Source organism: Hakea prostrata, chromosome 6, assembly GCF_041222555.1.
Source record: "Hakea prostrata isolate BN-2017 chromosome 6, UWA_Hpros_2, whole genome shotgun sequence".
NCBI lineage: Eukaryota > Viridiplantae > Streptophyta > Magnoliopsida > Proteales > Proteaceae > Hakea > Hakea prostrata.
In genome coordinates, this window is record NC_142605.1 from 36,571,296 (window position 1) to 36,589,330 (window position 18,035).

General features: G+C 37.1%; 4 protein-coding genes across 4 annotated transcripts; all 4 read right to left on the minus strand.

Moving 5' to 3' along the window:
* Nucleotides 1-560: 560 nt before the first annotated feature.
* On the minus strand, nt 561-6,088 carry LOC149013767 (putative polygalacturonase). The gene is made up of 7 exons (XM_089157745.1): nt 5,731-6,088; nt 5,540-5,629; nt 2,012-2,472; nt 1,801-1,927; nt 1,535-1,709; nt 1,366-1,436; nt 561-1,246 (listed from the first exon to the last, which is right to left on the minus strand). The coding sequence occupies exons 1-7, from the start codon at nt 6,086-6,088 to the stop codon at nt 561-563; spliced, it is 1,968 nt and encodes a 655-aa protein (XP_089013871.1).
* Nucleotides 6,089-6,631: 543 nt separating this feature from the next.
* Nucleotides 6,632-9,629, minus strand: LOC149013768 (putative polygalacturonase). The gene is made up of 7 exons (XM_089159286.1): nt 9,597-9,629; nt 8,828-9,163; nt 8,617-8,743; nt 8,352-8,526; nt 8,175-8,245; nt 7,359-8,038; nt 6,632-6,652 (listed from the first exon to the last, which is right to left on the minus strand). The coding sequence occupies exons 1-7, from the start codon at nt 9,627-9,629 to the stop codon at nt 6,632-6,634; spliced, it is 1,443 nt and encodes a 480-aa protein (XP_089015412.1).
* Nucleotides 9,630-11,180: 1,551 nt separating this feature from the next.
* On the minus strand, nt 11,181-13,528 carry LOC149013769 (putative polygalacturonase). The gene is made up of 6 exons (XM_089158991.1): nt 13,475-13,528; nt 12,665-13,000; nt 12,453-12,579; nt 12,190-12,364; nt 11,989-12,059; nt 11,181-11,872 (listed from the first exon to the last, which is right to left on the minus strand). Exons 1-6 carry the CDS (start codon nt 13,505-13,507, stop codon nt 11,187-11,189), a joined length of 1,428 nt encoding a protein of 475 aa, XP_089015117.1. The 5' UTR covers nt 13,508-13,528; the 3' UTR covers nt 11,181-11,186.
* Nucleotides 13,529-14,998: 1,470 nt separating this feature from the next.
* Nucleotides 14,999-17,256, minus strand: LOC149013770 (putative polygalacturonase). The gene is made up of 6 exons (XM_089157746.1): nt 17,224-17,256; nt 16,455-16,790; nt 16,244-16,370; nt 15,978-16,152; nt 15,801-15,871; nt 14,999-15,684 (listed from the first exon to the last, which is right to left on the minus strand). Exons 1-6 carry the CDS (start codon nt 17,254-17,256, stop codon nt 14,999-15,001), a joined length of 1,428 nt encoding a protein of 475 aa, XP_089013872.1.
* Between the last annotated feature and the right edge of the window lie 779 nt (nt 17,257-18,035).

Consider the following 18,035-nt stretch of genomic DNA (forward strand, 5'->3'; position numbering starts at 1 on the left):
CAGTAGCTATTTGATTGTTGTGAATTGGGTTTTATGATAGAAAACAGGTTCATTTCTACAGTGTCTAAGATTGAGAACTTCTATAGTAAGTATCAACGAAAACTTTTATTGGGTTTTTGTGCCTGTGATGCTTGTTGAAGTTTTTTCTTAAATGAATGTGTGAAGATTTCAAAAACAACAGAAAAGATGGGCTGTCTGATCGAAAATGATTCCAAGCATTTTCTTCAATCGTTCCATGGAAGATATATTTGGTTTGTCGTTCAATGAAATTGTGCAGATTTCAAATGGAAAAGAGCAGAGTAAGAAGGATCCCAGGTACTTTTCCTCAGTTATGTTCTATAGAAAATTTTTGTATTACTAATGATTAAATGTCTTAACATAGAAATTTGAGTAGAATTGCAGTAATATGCTTGCTATTTCTTATTATTTTTCAACTCTTTGGTCCTAATTAGGACCAGTAATGCCTTTGACAGGCAGCTTCAATACTATATAAAAACTAACAAAAAAAAAAAAAAAAGAAAAAGAAAAAAGAAAAGAAGACTACAATATCAACTATTGACTCAGACATTACAAGTTTGGAATTTGACATTCTCTATTGGTAGCTTGTCAGTTGGGAATGGGCAAGGGTAAGCACCTTGATCTGGCAACAACGCACAAGCAGGAGGACTCACATTACTGGTTACTCCGCTGATATCAGTGCAATTCCATTGAATTTTCTTGGGTTTTGGCGAGGGCTTAACAGTGACGTTAGAGATGCAAATTCCAGAATAAATATCATCTTTAATACCAGCTAAATTTGCTGCCATGGTGACATTCTCGGCAACCATATCACTGTAATTGATATCTTTAACAACAGGAAGTGCTTTAGGATCCCAACCATCATCTGGGTGAGACCCATAAGCTCCAGTCATCCAGAAAACATACTTCATGGTATGCATAACAAATCTTCTTGCAAATATCTTTTTCACGTATCCACCACGCCCTGGAGAGCTTTTGATCCTTATTACAGACTCCGAGTTAATGGCAAGAACATCTTCAGCCCTGATATTTTCGATGCCACCAGACATCTCACTCCCAAGAGCGATAACAGCACTGTCTGGGGAAATGCAGGTGAACCTTTTGATTATGACATTCTTTGTGGGCATCCCAAATTTTATCCCATATTGATCCCATCCACTTTTCACTGCAATGCAGTCATCCCCAGAAACTACATAACAGTCTTCAATTCTAACATTTTTGCATGAATCTGAATAGTAGAGGAGAACCCAAGAGAAAAAAGAAAAAGAAAAGAAGAAGCTCAATTTAGTTTCTAGCTGTTCACTGAAATGAATCAATAATTGAATTCCTCCATATCTCTAGACAAACCTGGGTCAATCCCATCAGTGTTCGGGGAATCAATTGGTGCGAGGATGGTCAGGCCTAACACCAACACGTTACTGCAATTAAAGACACAGTGTTTTGATTACAAACCATAAATCTTTTTCATGAGGAAGATGAAGAATGGTGTAGTGTTTATGAATGGGAAGGAACCAACCTGCAGTAAGTAGGATGAACGAACCAACTTGGAGAATTGAGTAGAGTTAGATTGGAAATCTGGACCCTGTGAGAGAACAAGATTTCAATCATGTAAGGTCGGGTATGGTTGGTTTGGTTATTGTGAAATTTATCCCACCAAGAGACACCTTGGCCATCAATCGTCCCATTGTTACCTGAAATCCAAGAACCCATCAAAGTTGAATAACGAGATAGAGAACCCAGAAACAGAGGAACCTTTAAATTGCAATTGATGAACAGAAATACCTGTAATGACCACATCAGTTAGGTTTGTGCCATAAATGAGCGCTTGATATCTTGGACCCTTGTCTACATTATCTCTTCCTTTCCCATAGGAAGGCAAAGGAGGGATAAGTGGATACTCAGCTTCATCCTAACAAGTTCATATCAAGTTAAGCTAATCACATATAGAATCGTAGAATTGAAAGTCAAGAACCAAATAAAATCACATAGAGACCTGAGATCCGAGAATGATGGCATCTTTGGGTAGAAAGAGAGTGAAACTGCTTGTGAGGTTGAAGCTCCCGGTAAGCCATTTTCCTGGAGGAACGATCAACACGGAACCACCGTCATTTGAGAATTTGCTTAGATGTTTGATAGCCTCGCGGAAGGCATTGGTGTTTGATGTTTTCCCATCTCCCACACCTCCAAAATCCGTGATGGATGCAACGTGTTTTCTGCAAGTTATGGCTTCATAGCTGAATCCAGCCTTGGGGTGCGAAACATTGGAGCATTCGGCCTCCCTGAAGATCACCAATCCATGCAATACTATCACGGCAACTATCTCAATTATCTGTGAATTTTTAGTTTCAGAGGCATAAAATGTAAGTATTAGACACAACGGGAACAAACCCAAATGCAAATTCAGTAGAAAAATGAAAAATAGGGGACTGATGGAGGTGAGTACGAAAAATGAATCTAAAAGTGATGACCAAATGTTTGTAATTTTGGATTAAAAAAATTCAAGAAATGCCCATAAACAGAGGGTGGTGAAGGTGAAGGAAGGGAAGAACAGTAAAAAGAAAAAGAAAAATAAAAAGATGGTTGCTAAATGTTTGATATCCAGGATTTCAATTTTAGATGCATGAATTAGAAAATAACCAATCTAGTAACCCGAACAAGTGGAAGAGCAAAACATATAGTATAACAGATTTTTGTTAGAACAAGAAATAAAAACAGAGAAAACAGAAAGACATGGAAGTGGATCATCAAGGATAACATTGAAGAAGATGTAGAAGAGCTACGTTTGTTATTCGGGCTTTTCTGGAACAAGTCATTGCTTAAAAAATCTCTGCAAAAAGAAAGAAAGAATTGTGGGTTGGAGAGAGGAGTTAGACTTGGTGTTTATATAGAAGGAAATCTGTGATTTTTAAGGAAAAATCTTTAGAAATCTTTGACCAATACTTTCTAAAAATGGTCAGAAAATCTGGTCATCCTGTTAGACATTAATGGCAAGTGCAGTCTCTAGTATTCCCTTCTTCTGGGAGAATTTTTTGAAATGGAATAAATGCCGTACATCGGCAACGTAAAACAGTTTTAACGGTCATAATACACGCCTCCAATTCCAGTGATTTTCTTTGCAAGATCAGAGTCTGTTGTCTGGATTACTTTCCGGTCAGAGGAGAACAATCTTGACGCTTTTGAGCCACAAATAGCTTTGGGGTCTGCTTGTAAAATATTGAACATAATTAAAGCAAAATTTCAATAGATTCCCTATGGGTCCCACTCCATACATTTTGTGGTTCAAATGCATTTTTTTCCCTTCTTTTCCTCAGGGGAGCATAAATTGCACTGGATCCCTTGTGGGTCCCACCCCATACATTTTGTGGTTCAAATGCCTTTTTTCCCCCCCTTAGGGGAGCATATTGTTCTATCCTAACAGGGAATTGATCGCGACTCGCAAGATTATGGTTCTTTGGAATACCAACATCTATAAATTGTGTTCAATGCGGGTGCTCTATCCATTAATATCAAGGGTATAGAAGGAGCTTTGGACGTTATACTTCTTAGGAAAAGGGAAAGTTTGTGTAGAGTCTTTGGGGGGTTCAATAGTTCAATAATGAACTTATTATCTGAAAAATTGCTTGATGCATTTTACAAATCTTATCTTTCTCTTGGGAAAAAATTTGAGGGACGTCCCAAAATGAATAGCAAAGAGTAAGACTCCCTAGGAATATATCAAATTGATAGAGACAACCCGAAATGTCTCTTAAACTAACATAATGGTATACTTTGTTAACAATTTTCGTTAACTAATGGGTAGATAATCTCATAATTCCTAGATTACCCTTAATGTCATGTAACTTTACAATATTGCCCTTAATCTTTTGTCTATACTGGGAGAATTTCCTTGATCTATGGTATTTTAACCAAAAAAAAAAAACAAAACTTTATAAGGTTGTTTAATTTTTTTTACCTTGATGGATTTTAATTTTAAAAATATTTATTTACTACGTATTTTAATGCTTTTCATTCCCTTCTAATAAAGGAACCGTTAAGAACCGTTAAGAACGAACTGAACCAATTGTTATAGCCCAAACCAAATCAACTGAAACTTATTAAATGGGGGTATGAGTTAAGGATAAAAAACTGTTAGGTTTGTGGTTGGTGCTGGTAGTGGCCCATTAGCTTGAGCCGAATGCATCGAACCATTACCTATGCCGAAATGTTATAACCCGTTATAATTGCTAGTTTTTAATTTTTAGCTTTTACCCCCTTATAGTTTTTCCTCTGCAATAATATTGTTCCTTTCTCAGTTTCTCCCTCGTGTTGGCATGAATACGCTCTCTCTCCAAGACCTCAAATGTGAGATAATATGAGAAACAAGTGTTGACCATTGTGTTAGAGATCACTGGACAAGCATTTCTCATCAAGTTTGGGACCATTCTTTTATCGATCATGCTTAGCATTTAATAATCTTTTGGTTTTTAACTTTTTATTCTTGCCTATTCTTTGAGAGTTATGACTTTTATTTTGAATCTTTTTCATGCTAAAATATACACTTTTCATATTCACCATTTCGAATCAATTAATGATTTTCAATTAAAATGATATTTTGTATGCATCTACGATTTTATATTGATATCTCATGTGTTATTTTTTTTTGTTAATAAGATTGTGTTTGATTTTCTTTAAAGAGATATATAAGTTTTTGGTAAAAACAAAAAGAGTTAAAGAAAGTGATTTTGTTTGGATGTTAAGCCCAAGCAGCAAGATGTAACTTGTAAGACCCTTAGGGGGCGTTTGGTTCCGCAATTCCTTGGAATGAGATTCCAGGGAATCATGAGTCCAACAAAAAAACGTGTTTGATATGGATTAGCAATGGTCTCAAAACTGACTGAACCTGAATCCAAACCGTTAGTCAACCCATACCCAAGCTATGCTAAACAAAAACCATTATTTTGTAAATAGTCCGTCTTTGGGCATCGCTTTCAACCTAAAATCGTTAAGCCTGAATCGAAATTGCCCCCAAACCGAACCATTGACACTCGTAGCTCTTAATAATTTCTTTTACCTTAATTACCCATAATTTCATTTTAAAGTTTTTTTTTCAATAATTTATTTCTACAATTTTTCAAAAAATCCTCACTGGGAGACTCACCCACCACAGCCAGGTGTGCGACGTGGGTCGAACCACCGCTTTATAAACCGGGGTTGGCAAACAAAAAAAAAAAAAAAATTTTTTTTTGAAGATTTCAAGTGCAAAACACCAGAAAAGATGGGTTGTCTTGGTGAAAATGATTCCAAGTGCCTTTCTTCGATCGTTCCATGGAAGATATATTTGATTGGCTTCAAGATCGAAGCCCAGGTCTGATTTGATTTGAAACGAAAATGGGCAGCGGAAAAAGGATTTCCAGTTAACTTCCCCTCGATTAAGTTGTATAGAAAATTTCTGTACTTTGGAAAAATTCAAATGGGAAAATGGATACCATCAAAGTAATGATTGAGTACTAAGACTGGGGGTTACGTTCAAATCTAAACTTACACAGAAATTTGAGTAGAATTTGCAAGATTGCAATTAATTTCTTATCATTTTCGAACTCTTTTGGTTCTAATGTAGGACCAGATGTAATGCCTTCAACAGCAGGCAGGTTCAAAATTAACTAGATAAATTAACATACAGAAACAGAAAAGACTTGGACTTGAATATCAACTGTAGGTTGACTGAAACATTACAAGTTTGGAGTTTGAAATCCTCTATGGGTAGCTTGTCTGTTGGAAATGGGCAAGGGTGAGCAGCTTGATTTGGCAACAAAGCACAAATAGGAGGGCTCGCATTACTGCTCACTCCACTGATATCGGTGCAGTTCCACTGGATTTTCTTGGGTAGTGCTGAGGGCTTAACAATGATGTTAGAGATGCAAATTCCAGAAAAAATATCATCTTTAATCCCAGCAATATTTGCTGCCATAGTGACATTCTCGGCAACCATATTACTGTAATTGATATCTTTAACGACGGGAAGAGCTTTAGGATCCCAACCATCATCTGAGTGAGAACCATAAGGTCCTGTCATCCAGAAGACATACTCCATGGTATGCATAACAAAATTTCATGCAAATATGTTTTTGTTGGAGTTCATTTTTGTTAATTATTCTTTCTTCATATTTGTTATAAGCAGTTGACAAGGCATTGCGCCACCTGTACTTGTCGTCTTTTCATGATATAAGTAATGAGCCAGTCTGTCCTACACCTTTCAGAGTTGATTTTGAGCAACCATCCTTAAGTGAAGAGAATATAAAAAGGAACTCATTTTTAAAATTCTTAGGAAAAGGGGAAAATTGTGTATAGTTTTTTAAGGTTTAGTAGTTCTGATCGTTCTAATAATGGGTTTATTATCTGAACAATCACTTTGATGTATTTATGAATCATATATTTTTCTTTTTTGGGAGGCCTTTGCTGGTTTTTGAACCCGTACTTTGTATGATATGCACCTGTAACAAATTTTTTCTCTTAATTTTATGTGTGATGTGTTGATCAACTGTTAAGCAAGTGCCTGAGAGTTAAATATATATGGCACTACAAAGCAAATTCCTTCCAACTGTTCACACTACTTGGAACATCTGAGAGTTTTACATTAGATGTATTTCTTAGATGTCTATGTCAAGAATCTATCCATTTTAATGGAAAATAGTTTTCTGCACTATTGGGTATAATACTGTCTCTATCATTCTGGAGAATTTTATGAGTCTTATGTCAGGCTGCTTTTGTTCATTCGGACTCTATGATGTGATGCAGGTTCATTCCTGCAGTTTTATGGCATATGAAACTTCAAACAGTAGCTATTTGATTGTTGTGGATTGGCTTTTATGATATTAGACAGGTTCATTTCTATTGTCAAAGATTGAGAACTTCCATAGTAAGTACCAAGGAAAACTTTTATTGGGTTTTCGTCTCGGTGATGCTTGTTGAAGTTTTTTCTTAAACGAAAGTGTGAAGATTTCAAAAACAACAGAAAAGATGGGTTGTTTGATCGAAAATGATTCCAAGCCATTTCTTCAATCGTTTCATGGAAGATATATTGGGAACGAAATTGTGCAGATTTCAAATGGAAAAGAGCAAAGTAAGAAGGATTCCAGGTACTTTTCCTCAATTATGTTTTATAGAAAATCTTTGTATTACTAATGATTAAATGTCTTAACAAAGAAATTTAAGTAGAATTGCAGTAATATGCTTTTATTTCTTATTATTTTCAACTCTTGGTCCTAATTAGGACCAATAATGCCTTCGACAGGCAGCTTCAATACTAGATAAACTAACACACAGAAACAAAAAAGACTATAGTATCAACTGTTGACTCAGACATTACAAGTTTGGAATTTGACATTCTCTATTGGTAGCTTGTCAGTTGGGAATGGGCAAGGGTAAGCGCCTTGATCTGGCAACAAAGCACAAGCAGGAGGGCTCACATTACTGGTTACTCCGCTGATATTAGTGCAGTTCCACTGGATTTTCTTGGGTTTTGGTGAGGGCTTAACTGTGACGTTAGAGATGCAAATTCCAGAATAAATATCATCTTTAATACCAGCTAAATTTGCTGCCATGGTGACATTCTCGGCAACCATATCACTGTAATTGATATCTTTAACAACAGGAAGTGCTTTAGGATCCCAACCATCATCCGGGTGAGACCCATAAGCTCCTGTCATCCAGAAAACATACTTCATGGTATGCATAACAAACCTTCTTGCAAAGATGTTTTTCACATATCCACCTCGCCCTGGAGCGCTTTTGATCCTGATTACAGACTCTGAGTTAATGGCAAGAACATCTTCAGCCCTGACATTCTCAATGCCACCAGACATCTCACTCCCAAGAGCAATAACAGCGCTGTCTGGGGAAATGCAGGTGAACCTTCTGATTATGACATTCTTTGTGGGCATCCCAAAATTTATCCCGTATTGATCCCAACCACTTTTCACTGCAATGCAGTCATCCCCAGAAACTACATAACAATCTTCAATTCTAACATTTGTGCATGAATCTGAATAGCAGAGGAGAACCCAAGAGAGAGAGGGAGAAAGAGAAAAAAGAAAAGAAAAAAGAAGAAGCTCAATTTAGTTTCTAGCTGTTCACTAAAATGAATCAATAATTGAATTCCTCTATATTTATAGACAAACCTGGGTCAATCCCATCAGTGTTCGGGGAATCAATTGGTGCGAGGATGGTCAGGCCTAATACCAACACGTTACTGCAATTGAAGACAACAGTTTTGATCACAAACCAGAAATCTTCTTCACGAAGAAAATGAGGAAGATGGAGAATGGTGTAGTGTTTATGAATGGGAAGGGACGAACCTGCAGTAAGTAGGATGAACGAACCAACTTGGAGAATTGAGTAGAGTCAGATTGGAAATCTGGACATTGTCGGAGAACAAGATTTCAATCATGTAAGGTCGGGTATGGTTGGTCTGGTTATTGTGAAATTTATCCCACCAAGAGACACCTTGGCCATCAATCGTCCCATTGTTACCTGAAATCCAAGAACCCATCAAAGTCAATCAACGAGACAGAGAACCTCGAAACAGAGAACCTTGAAATTGCAATTGATGAACAGAAATACCTGTAATGACCACATCAGTTAGGTTTGTGCCATAAATGAGCGCTTGATATCTTGGACCCTTGTCTACATTATCTCTTCCTTTCCCATAGGAAGGCAAAGGAGGGATAAGTGGATACTCAGCTTCATCCTATCAAGTTCATATCAAGTTAAGCTAATCACATACAGAACCACAGAATTGAAGGTCAAGAACCAAATAGAATCAAATAGAAACCTGAGAACCGAGAATGATGGCATCTTTGGGTAGAAAAAGAGTGAAATTGCTTGTGAGGTTGAAGCTCCCGGTAAGCCATTTTCCTGGAGGAACGATCAACACGGAACCACCGTCACTTGAGAATTTGCTTAGATGTGTGATAGCCTCGCGGAAGGCATTGGTGTTTGACGTTTCCCCATCTCCCACACCTCCAAAATCCGTGATGGATGCAATGTGTTTTCTGCAAGTTACGGCTTCATAGCTGAATCCAGCGTTCAGGTGCGAAAAATTGAAGCATTCGGCCTCCCTTAAGCCCACCAATCCAAGCAATACTATCACGGCAACTATCTCAATTATCTGTGAATTTTCAGTTTCAGAGGCATAAAAATGTAAGATATTAGACACAAAGGGAACAAACCCAAATACAAATTCAACAGAAAAACGAAAAATAGGGGACTGAGTATGAAGAACGAATCTGAAAGTGACGATCGAACATTTGAAATTTAGGATTAAAGGAATTAGAGAAATGCCCATAAATAGAGGGTGGTGAAGGAAGGGAAGAACAATAAAAATAAACATAAAAAGATGGTTGCTAAATATTTGATATTCAGGATTTCAATTTTAGATGTATGAATGTAGAAAATAACCAGTCTAGTAACCAAAACGAGTGGAAGAGCAAAACATATAACATAAAAGATTTTTGTAAGAAAAAGAAACATAAATGGAGAAAACAAAAAGACATGGAAGTGGGTCATCAGGGATAACATAGAAGATGATGTAGAAGAGTTACATTTGTTATTCTGGGATTTCTAGAAGAAGCCATTGCTTAAAAAACCTTTGCAAAGACAAAAAGACTTGTGGGTTGCAGAGCTGATTAGAGTTGGTGTTTATATAGAGGGAAATCCTTGATTTTTAAGGAAAACCCTTTAAAAATCTTTGACCAATACTTACTAAAAATGGTTGGAAAAACTGGTCATCCTGTTAGACATTGATGGCAAATGCAAGTATTCCCTTCCTTCTTCTTCTCAAAGATTTTTTTGAAATGGGATAAATGCCATACATCGACAACGTAAAACTGTTTTAATGGCTATAATACACGCTTTTGAGTCTAGTGATTCTCTTTGTAGGCTCAGAGTCTGGATTACTTCCCTGTGACGGGAAGAACAATTGCTTGATGTATTTTACAAATCATATCTTCTTCTTCTGGAAAAATTTGAGGGACATCCCAAAATGAATAGTGAAGAGTATAGACTCCCAAAGAACATTTCAAATTAGTAGGGACAGTTCAAAATGTCTCTTAAATTAGCATAATGGTATACTTTGTTAACAAATTTTGTTAAGTTATGGTTAGATAATCTCATAATTCCTAGATCGCCCTTAATGTCATGTAATTTTATAGTATACCCCTTAACCCTTTGTCTATACAAAAAAGTTTCCTTGATCTACTATATTTAAATTTTTTTACTGTATAAGGTTGTTTAAAAAAGTTTTACCTTGATGGGTTTTTATTTTGGAAAAATATTTACTTCTACTACCTATTTTAATATTTTTTGTTCCCTCCTAATAAAGATTTCATTGTAGCCCGAACCGTTAAGAACGAACTGAACAAAGCGAAGCTTATTGAATGGGGTATGAGTTGAGGACAAAAAAATGTTAGGTTTGGGGCTGGTGCTGGCCTACTTGTTAGTGCCCGTTAGCCTGAGCCGAATGCACCGAACCATTACCCATACCGAAATGACATTTTGTATGTATTTACAATTCTATATTGATATCTCATGTGTTATTATATATATAAGATTAATTTTGAGCTTATTTCTCTTTAAAGAGGTAAAGAAGTTTTTATCAAAAACAAGAAAAAGGTAAAGAAGTTAAAGAGAGTGATTCTGTTTAGACCTTAAGCCGAAGAGGCAATATGTAAGACCAATATGATATTAAAATTTGAAATAGGCTATTACAATTTGATACGAGTTGGTAATGGTCTCAAAACTGATCCAACCCGAATCAAAGATCAAAGCCCAGGTCTGGTTTGTCATTGAAGGACTATGTGCAGATTTGAAAGGAAAATGGGTAGGGCAAAAAGGATCACGGGTAACTTCTCCTCAATTATGTTGTATAGAAAATTTCAAAAGGGAAATGGATAACCACAAAGTAACGATTTGAGTACCAAGACTGGGGGTTGCGTTCAAATATAAACTTACACAGAAAAGAAATTTGAGTCGAATTTGCAATTTATTTGTTACTACTTTTGAACTCTTTTGGTCCTAATTTAGGACCAGCTGTAATGCCTTCAACAGGAAGGCAGGTTCAAATAAACTGGATAAATTAGCATCCAGAATTAGTAGAAGAAAAGACTTGAATATGAACTGTAGGTTGACTCAACTCAAATGTTACAAGTTTGGAGTTTGACATCCTCTATGGGGAGCTTGTCGGTTGGAAATGGGCAAGGTTTAGCAGTTTTATTTGGCAACAAATCACAAACAGGTGGGCTCACATTACTGCTCACTCCACTGATATCGGTGCAGTTCCATTGGATTTTCTTGGGATTTGGTGAGGGCTTCAGAGTGACGTTAGAGATGCAAATTCCAGAATAAACATCATCTTTCATACCAGCAAGAGCTCCCGCCATGGTGACATTCTCGGCATCCATATTACTTAAATTTATATCTTTAACGACGGGAAGTGCTTTACGATCCCAACCATCATCTGGGTGATCCCCATAAGCTCCTGTCATCCAGAAGACATACTTCATGGTATGCATAACAAAATTTCTTGCAAAGATGCTTTTCACATATCCACCTCGCCCTGGAGCGCTTTTGATCCTGATTACAGACTCCGAGTTAATGGCAAGAACATCTTCAGCCCTGACATTCTCGATGCCACCGGACATCTCACTCCCTAGAGCGATAACAGCGCTGTGTGGGGAAATGCAGGTGAACCTTCTGATTATCACATCCTTTGTGGGCATCCCAAATTTGGTCCCATATTGATCCCAACCACTCTTCACTGCAATGCAGTCATCCCCTGAAACTACGTAACAGTCTTCAATTCTAACATTTGTGCATGAATCTGCACGAACAACATAGGAGAAAAAACAAATTAAGCCTAGTTTAGTTAGTTTCATTCAAGCTAGCTAGCCATTCACTAAATTAATTGATTGAATTCCTCCATGCGTCTAGACAAACCTGGGTCAATCCCATCAGTGTTCGGGACTTCAATTGGTGCGAGGATGGTCACGCCTAACACCAACACGTTACTGCAATTAATTAAAGACATAGTGTTTTGATCACAAACCAGAAAATATCTTCTTCATGAGGAAGATGAGGAAGATGGATTGAGATTAATGGTGTAGTACGTGTTTATGAATGGAATGGGAAGGAACAAACCTGCAATAAGTAGGATGGACGAACCAACTTGGAGAATTGACTAGAGTCACATTGGAAAACTGGACCTTGTCGGAGAACAAGATTTCAATCATGTAAGGCCGGGTGTTATTGAGCTGCTTCTTCTCAAATTTATCCCACCAAGGGGCACCTTGGCCATCGATCGTCCCATTGTTACCTGGAATCCGACAACCCATCAAAGTCCATCAACGAGAAAGAAAAGAGAATCCTTCAAATTGCATTTTTAAATTGGATAAAATTAATACCTGTAACGACAACATCAGTTAGGTTTGTTCCAAAAATGAGTGCTTGAAATCTTGGACCATCGTTTTTATTATCTCTTCCTTTCCCATAGGAAGGCAAAGGAGGGATAAGTGGATAATCAGCTTCATCCTAACAAATTCATTCAAGTCAATGGTTAAGCTAATCACAAATAGAACCATTGATGGTCAAGAACCAAATAGAATCAAATAGAGACCTGAGAACCGAGAATAACGGCATCTTTGGCGAGAAAGAGAGTGAAATTGCTTGTGAGGTTAAAGCTTCCGGTAAGCCATTTTCCAGCAGGAACGATCAACACTGAACCACCGTCACTTGTGAAGTTGCTTAATTCTTTGATAGCCTTGCGAAAGGCTTCGGTGTTTGACGTTTTCCCATCGCCAACACCTCCAAAATCTGTGATAGATGCATTGTGTTTTCTGCAAGTTACGGCTTCATAGCTGAATCCGGCAGTCGCGTTTGTAACATTGGCGCTTTCGACTTCCCTTAAGCCCACCAATCCGAGCAATACTATCACAGCAACTAACTCCATTATCTGTGATTTTTTAGTTTTAGAGGCATAAAACGTAAGATATTTGACACAAACGAACAAACCCAAATACAAAATTCAACATGAAAACTAAAAACAGGGAATGATGTAAAACGAACAACCAAATGTTGTAATTTGGGATTAAATAAATGCGAGAAATGCCCATAAACAGTCTGGTGGTGAAGGAAGGGAAGAAAAAAAAAAATGCTTGTTGAATGTTTGATATCCGTTTGTTAGAGGATTTCATATTTAGATCCGTGAACGTACGTAGAAGATAACCAGACCAGTAACCATAACGAGTAGAAGAACAAAACATATCACATAAAAGATTTTTGTAATAACAGGAAATAAAAACAGGGAAAACACAAAAACATATCACATAAAAGATTTTTGTAATAACGGAAAATAAAAACAGGGAAAACACAAAAAGATGGAGGATGATGATGAGAGACAACATAGAAGAAGAGGCAGAAGAGTTACTTTTGTTATTCTGGGCTCTCTGGAACAAACCATTGCGTGAAGAAATTCTGCAAAGGAAAGAAGAGAATTGTGGGTTGGAGAGGTTACTTGGAATTGGTGTTTATATAGAAAGAAATCCGTGAAGTTTAAGGAAAACCCTATGAAAACCTGTGGCCGAAATTTTCCAGTGATCTGAAAATTTGATCTTTCTGTTAGAGATTAATAGTAAATGCAATTTCTGGCATTCCCTCCTTTATTATATTTAGAAACAAAATAGAAAATTTTTCAGCGCCATCCCCGGAGGAGGAGAAGGAAAGAAGGAAGAAAGAAAAGAGATGCCGGGTACAAAAAAAATAAAAAAAGAATTTTATTTTTTTTGATACCAAAGATTGGATTTATTGATGTAGCCGTTTTATCTTTCTCCATACGAAAATTAAGTGACACTTAACATAAGCGTCTTGGTTTTCAAGTCGATTGTGAGTCTAATATGGGTAGAGTTGAGAGTCTATGGGCATAAACAAGATTTAACAAGGAAAAAAGGAGTATTAGTGCTAATTAGGCTATCAATACTTTTCATGGTTCTATTCAAAAAAATAGAAAAGAAAAAAAGGAACTCTAATAGTCACACGGATCGAGTTTCGAATATGCACATATTAATGCATTATCCATAAGCACATCAATGCAGATATAAGGAGTTTTAAAGTCCAAAATCTATGGAATATAAGGAGAATATATATAACTACATTGAATACTTTCATTCTTGAATTTTTCTTTGGGAAGGTAGCAAGACATCAAGATGTTTGTAATTTCAACCATTGGTAAATGAGACGTTCGTAAATAATGAGGAAGGCGTAGGAGAACTGGTAAATGATACGGTACTAGTGAATATACAAAGGGAAAGGTCAAAAGCCGGGGCGGGGGGAAGCCATCTATGCCTGGGCTCTTTGTTGGTTTCATAGCAAACAATGCAACTTTAATTTCCTCTTTGCTTGGTTGTTCAGCTGTCACCATAGGATCAATATCATGAAGTACTTTATCAAGGTCTCCATTAGTAACATCATCAGGGGCAAACAATGTAGCATAATAGTCTGAGAAGGTGTCCTAAATCTCTGCTTTTGACAAGTTCCATTCCCTTGCTGTGTTATGAATTTTTAGCACTTCGTTTCTTCTCCTTCGCATTACAGTCGATGCACGAAAAAAAGAAGTGTTCCTCTCCCCTTTCTGCAGCCATTGTACTATGGATTTCTGTTTTTAGAAGTCCTCTTCACACCTCAGTAATTGTGCAAATTTCAAATGGAAAAGAGCAAAGTAAGAAGGATTCCAGGTACTTTTCCTAAATTATGTTTTATAGAAAATCTTTGTATTACCAATGATTAAATGTCTTAACAAAGAAATTTAAGTAGAATTGCAGTAATATGCTTGCTATTTCTTATTATTCTCAACTCTTTGGTCCTAATTAGGACCAATAATGCTCGCGACAGGCACCTTCAATACTAGATAAACTAACACACAGAAACAGAAAAGACTACAGTATCAACTGTTGACTTAGACATTACAAGTTTGGAATTTGACATTCTCTATTGGTAGCTTGTCAGTTGGGAATGGGCAAGGGTAAGCTCCTTGATCTGGCAACAAAGCACAAGCAGGAGGGCTCACATTACTGGTTACTCCGCTGATATCAGTGCAATTCCACTGGATTTTCTTGGGTTTTGGCGATGGCTTAACTGTGACGTTAGAGATGCAAATTCCAGAATAAATATCATCTTTAATACCAGCTAAATTTGCTGCCATGGTGACATTCTCGGCAACCATATCACTGTAATTGATATCTTTAACAACAGGAAGTGCTTTAGGATCCCAACCATCATCCGGGTGAGACCCATATGCCCCTGTCATCCAGAAGACATACTTCATGGTATGCATAACAAACCTTCTTGCAAAGATGTTTTTCACATATCCACCTCGCCCTGGAGCGCTTTTGATCCTGATTACAGACTCTGAGTTAATAGCAAGGACATCCTCAGCCCTGACATTCTCGATGCCACCAGACATCTCACTCCCAAGAGCGATAACAGCGCTGTCTGGGGAAATGCAGGTGAACCTTCTGATTATGACATTCTTTGTGGGCATCCCAAATTTTATCCCGTATTGATCCCAACCACTTTTCACTGCAATGCAGTCATCCCCAGACACTACATAACAGTCTTCGATTCTAACATTTGTGCATGAATCTGAATAGCATAGGAGAACCCAAGAGAAAAAAAAAAGAAAGAAGAAGCTTAATTTAGTTTCTAGCTGTTCACTAAAATGAATCAATAATTGAATTCTTCCATATTTCTTGACAAACCTGGGTCAATCCCATCAGTGTTTGGGGAATCAATTGGTGCGAGGATGGTCAGGCCTAATACCAACACGTTACTGCAATTAAAGACAACAGTTTTGATCACAAACCAGAAATCTTCTTCACGAGGAAGATAAAGAAGATGGAGAATGTTGTAGTGTTTATGAATGGGAAGGGACGAACCTACAGTAAGTAGGATGAACGAACCAACTTGGAGAATTGAGTAGAGTCAGATTGGAAATCTGGACCTTGTCGGAGAACAAGATTTCAATCATGTAAGGTCGGGTATGGTTGGTCTGGTTGTTGTGAAATTTATCCCACCAAGAGACACCTTGGCCATCAATCGTCCCATTGTTACCTGAAATCCAAGAACCCATCAAAGTCGATCAACGAGACAGAGAACCTAGAAACAGAGAATCCTTCAAATTGCAACTGATGAATAGAAATACCTGTAATGACCACATCAGTTAGGTTTGTGCCATAAATGAGCGCTTGATATCTTGGACCCTTGTCTACATTATCTCTTCCTTTCCCATAGGAAGGCAAAGGAGGGATAAGTGGATACTCAGCTTCATCCTATCAAGTTCATATCAAGTTAAGCTAATCACATACAGAACCACAGAATTGAAGGTCAAGAACCAAATAGAATCAAATAGAAACCTGAGAACCGAGAATGATGGCATCTTTGGGTAGAAAGAGAGTGAAATTGCTTGTGAGGTTGAAGCTCCCGGTAAGCCATTTTCCTGGAGGAACGATCAACACGGAACCACCGTCACTTGAGAATTTGCTTAGATGTTTGATAGCCTCGCGGAAGGCATTGGTGTTTGACGTTTCCCCATCTCCCACACCTCCAAAATCCGTGATGGATGCAATGTGTTTTCTGCAAGTTACGGCTTCATAGCTAAATCCGGTGTTCAGGTGTGAAACATTGAAGCATTCGGCCTCCCTTAAGCCCACCAATCCAAGCAATACTATCACGGCAACTAACTCAATTATCTGTGAATTTTAAGTTTCAGAGGCATAAAAAGGTAAGATATTAGACACAAAGGGAACAAACCCAAATACAAATTCAACATAAAAACGAAAAATAGGGGACTGAGTACGAAGAATGAATCTGAAAGTGACGATCAAACGTTTGAAATATAGGATTAAAAGAATTAGAGAAATGCCCATAAACAGAGGGTGGTGAAGGAAGGGAAGAACAATAAAAATAAAAATAAAAAGATGGTTGCTAAATGTTTGATATTCAGGATTTCAATTTTAGATGCATGAATGTAGAAAATAACAAGTCTAGTAACCAAAACGAGTGGAAGAGCAAAACATATAACGTAAAAGATTTTTGTAAGAAAAAGAAATATAAATAGAGAAAACAAAAAGACATGGAAGTAGGTCATCAGGGATAACATAGAAGATGATGTAGAAGAGTTACGTTTGTTATTCTGGGATTTCTGGAAGAAGCCATTGCTTAAAAAACCTCTGCAAAGGCAAAAAGACTTGTGTGTTGCAGAGCTAGACTAGGTGTTTATATAGAGGGAAATCCTTGATTTTTAAGGAAAACCCTTTAAAAATCTTTGACCAATACTTTCTAAAAATGGTTGGAAAATCTAGTCATCCTGTTAGACATTGATGGCAAATGCAATCTCTAGTATTCCCTTCCTTCTTCTTCTCAGAGATTTTTTTGAAATGGAATAAATGCCGTACATCGACAACGTAAAACTGTTTTAACGGCTATAATACACGCTTCCGAGTCTAGTGATTCTCTTTGTAGGCTCAGAGTCTGGATTACTTCGTGTGACGGGAAGAACAATTGCTTGATGTATTTTACGAATCATATCTTCTTCTTTTGGAAAAATTTGAGGGACATCCCAAAATGAATAGTGAAGAGTAGACTCCCCAAAAATATATCAAATTAGTAGGGACAATCCAAAATGTCTCTTAAATTAGCATAATGGTATACTTTGTTAACAAATTTTGTTAGGTTATGGTTAGATACTCTCATAATTCCTAGATCACCCTTAATGTCATGTAATTTTACAATATTGCCCTTAACCCTTTCCCTATAAAAAAAATTTCCTTGATCTACTGTATTAAATTTTTTTACTGTATAAGGTTGTTTAAAAAAGTTTGACCTTGATGGGTTTTTATTTTGAAAAAATATTTACTTCTACTACCTATTTTAATACTTTTATTTCCCTCCTAATAAAGATTTCATTGTAGCCCGAACCGTGAAGAACGAACTGA

Coding starts and splice junctions, on each gene's coding strand:
- LOC149013767 (XM_089157745.1), bottom strand. CDS start 6,088: ATGGAGTATGTCTTCTGGATGACAGGACCTTATGGTTCTCACTCAGAT. Junction 5,630..5,730: donor GGATTTCAAACTCCAAACTT/GTAATGTTTCAG, acceptor CTGCTGTTGAAG/GCATTACATCTGGTCCTACA. Junction 2,473..5,539: donor AATTCTACTCAAATTTCTGT/GTAAGTTTAGAT, acceptor CATCACTTTTAG/ATTCATTTTTCGTACTCACC.
- LOC149013768 (XM_089159286.1), bottom strand. CDS start 9,629: ATGGCTTCTTCTAGAAATCCCAGAATAACAAAT. Junction 8,246..8,351: donor GTTCATCCTACTTACTGCAG/GTTCGTCCCTTC, acceptor CTTCAATTGCAG/TAACGTGTTGGTATTAGGCC. Junction 8,039..8,174: donor CACTGATGGGATTGACCCAG/GTTTGTCTATAA, acceptor TCTGCTATTCAG/ATTCATGCACAAATGTTAGA.
- LOC149013769 (XM_089158991.1), bottom strand. CDS start 13,507: ATGGTTTGTTCCAGAGAGCCCAGAATAACAAAA. Junction 12,365..12,452: donor AACTGATGTTGTCGTTACAG/GTATTAATTTTA, acceptor GTCGGATTCCAG/GTAACAATGGGACGATCGAT. Junction 11,873..11,988: donor CACTGATGGGATTGACCCAG/GTTTGTCTAGAC, acceptor TTGTTCGTGCAG/ATTCATGCACAAATGTTAGA.
- LOC149013770 (XM_089157746.1), bottom strand. CDS start 17,256: ATGGCTTCTTCCAGAAATCCCAGAATAACAAAC. Junction 16,371..16,454: donor CCATCATTCTCGGTTCTCAG/GTTTCTATTTGA, acceptor TGAACTTGATAG/GATGAAGCTGAGTATCCACT. Junction 15,685..15,800: donor CACTGATGGGATTGACCCAG/GTTTGTCAAGAA, acceptor TATGCTATTCAG/ATTCATGCACAAATGTTAGA.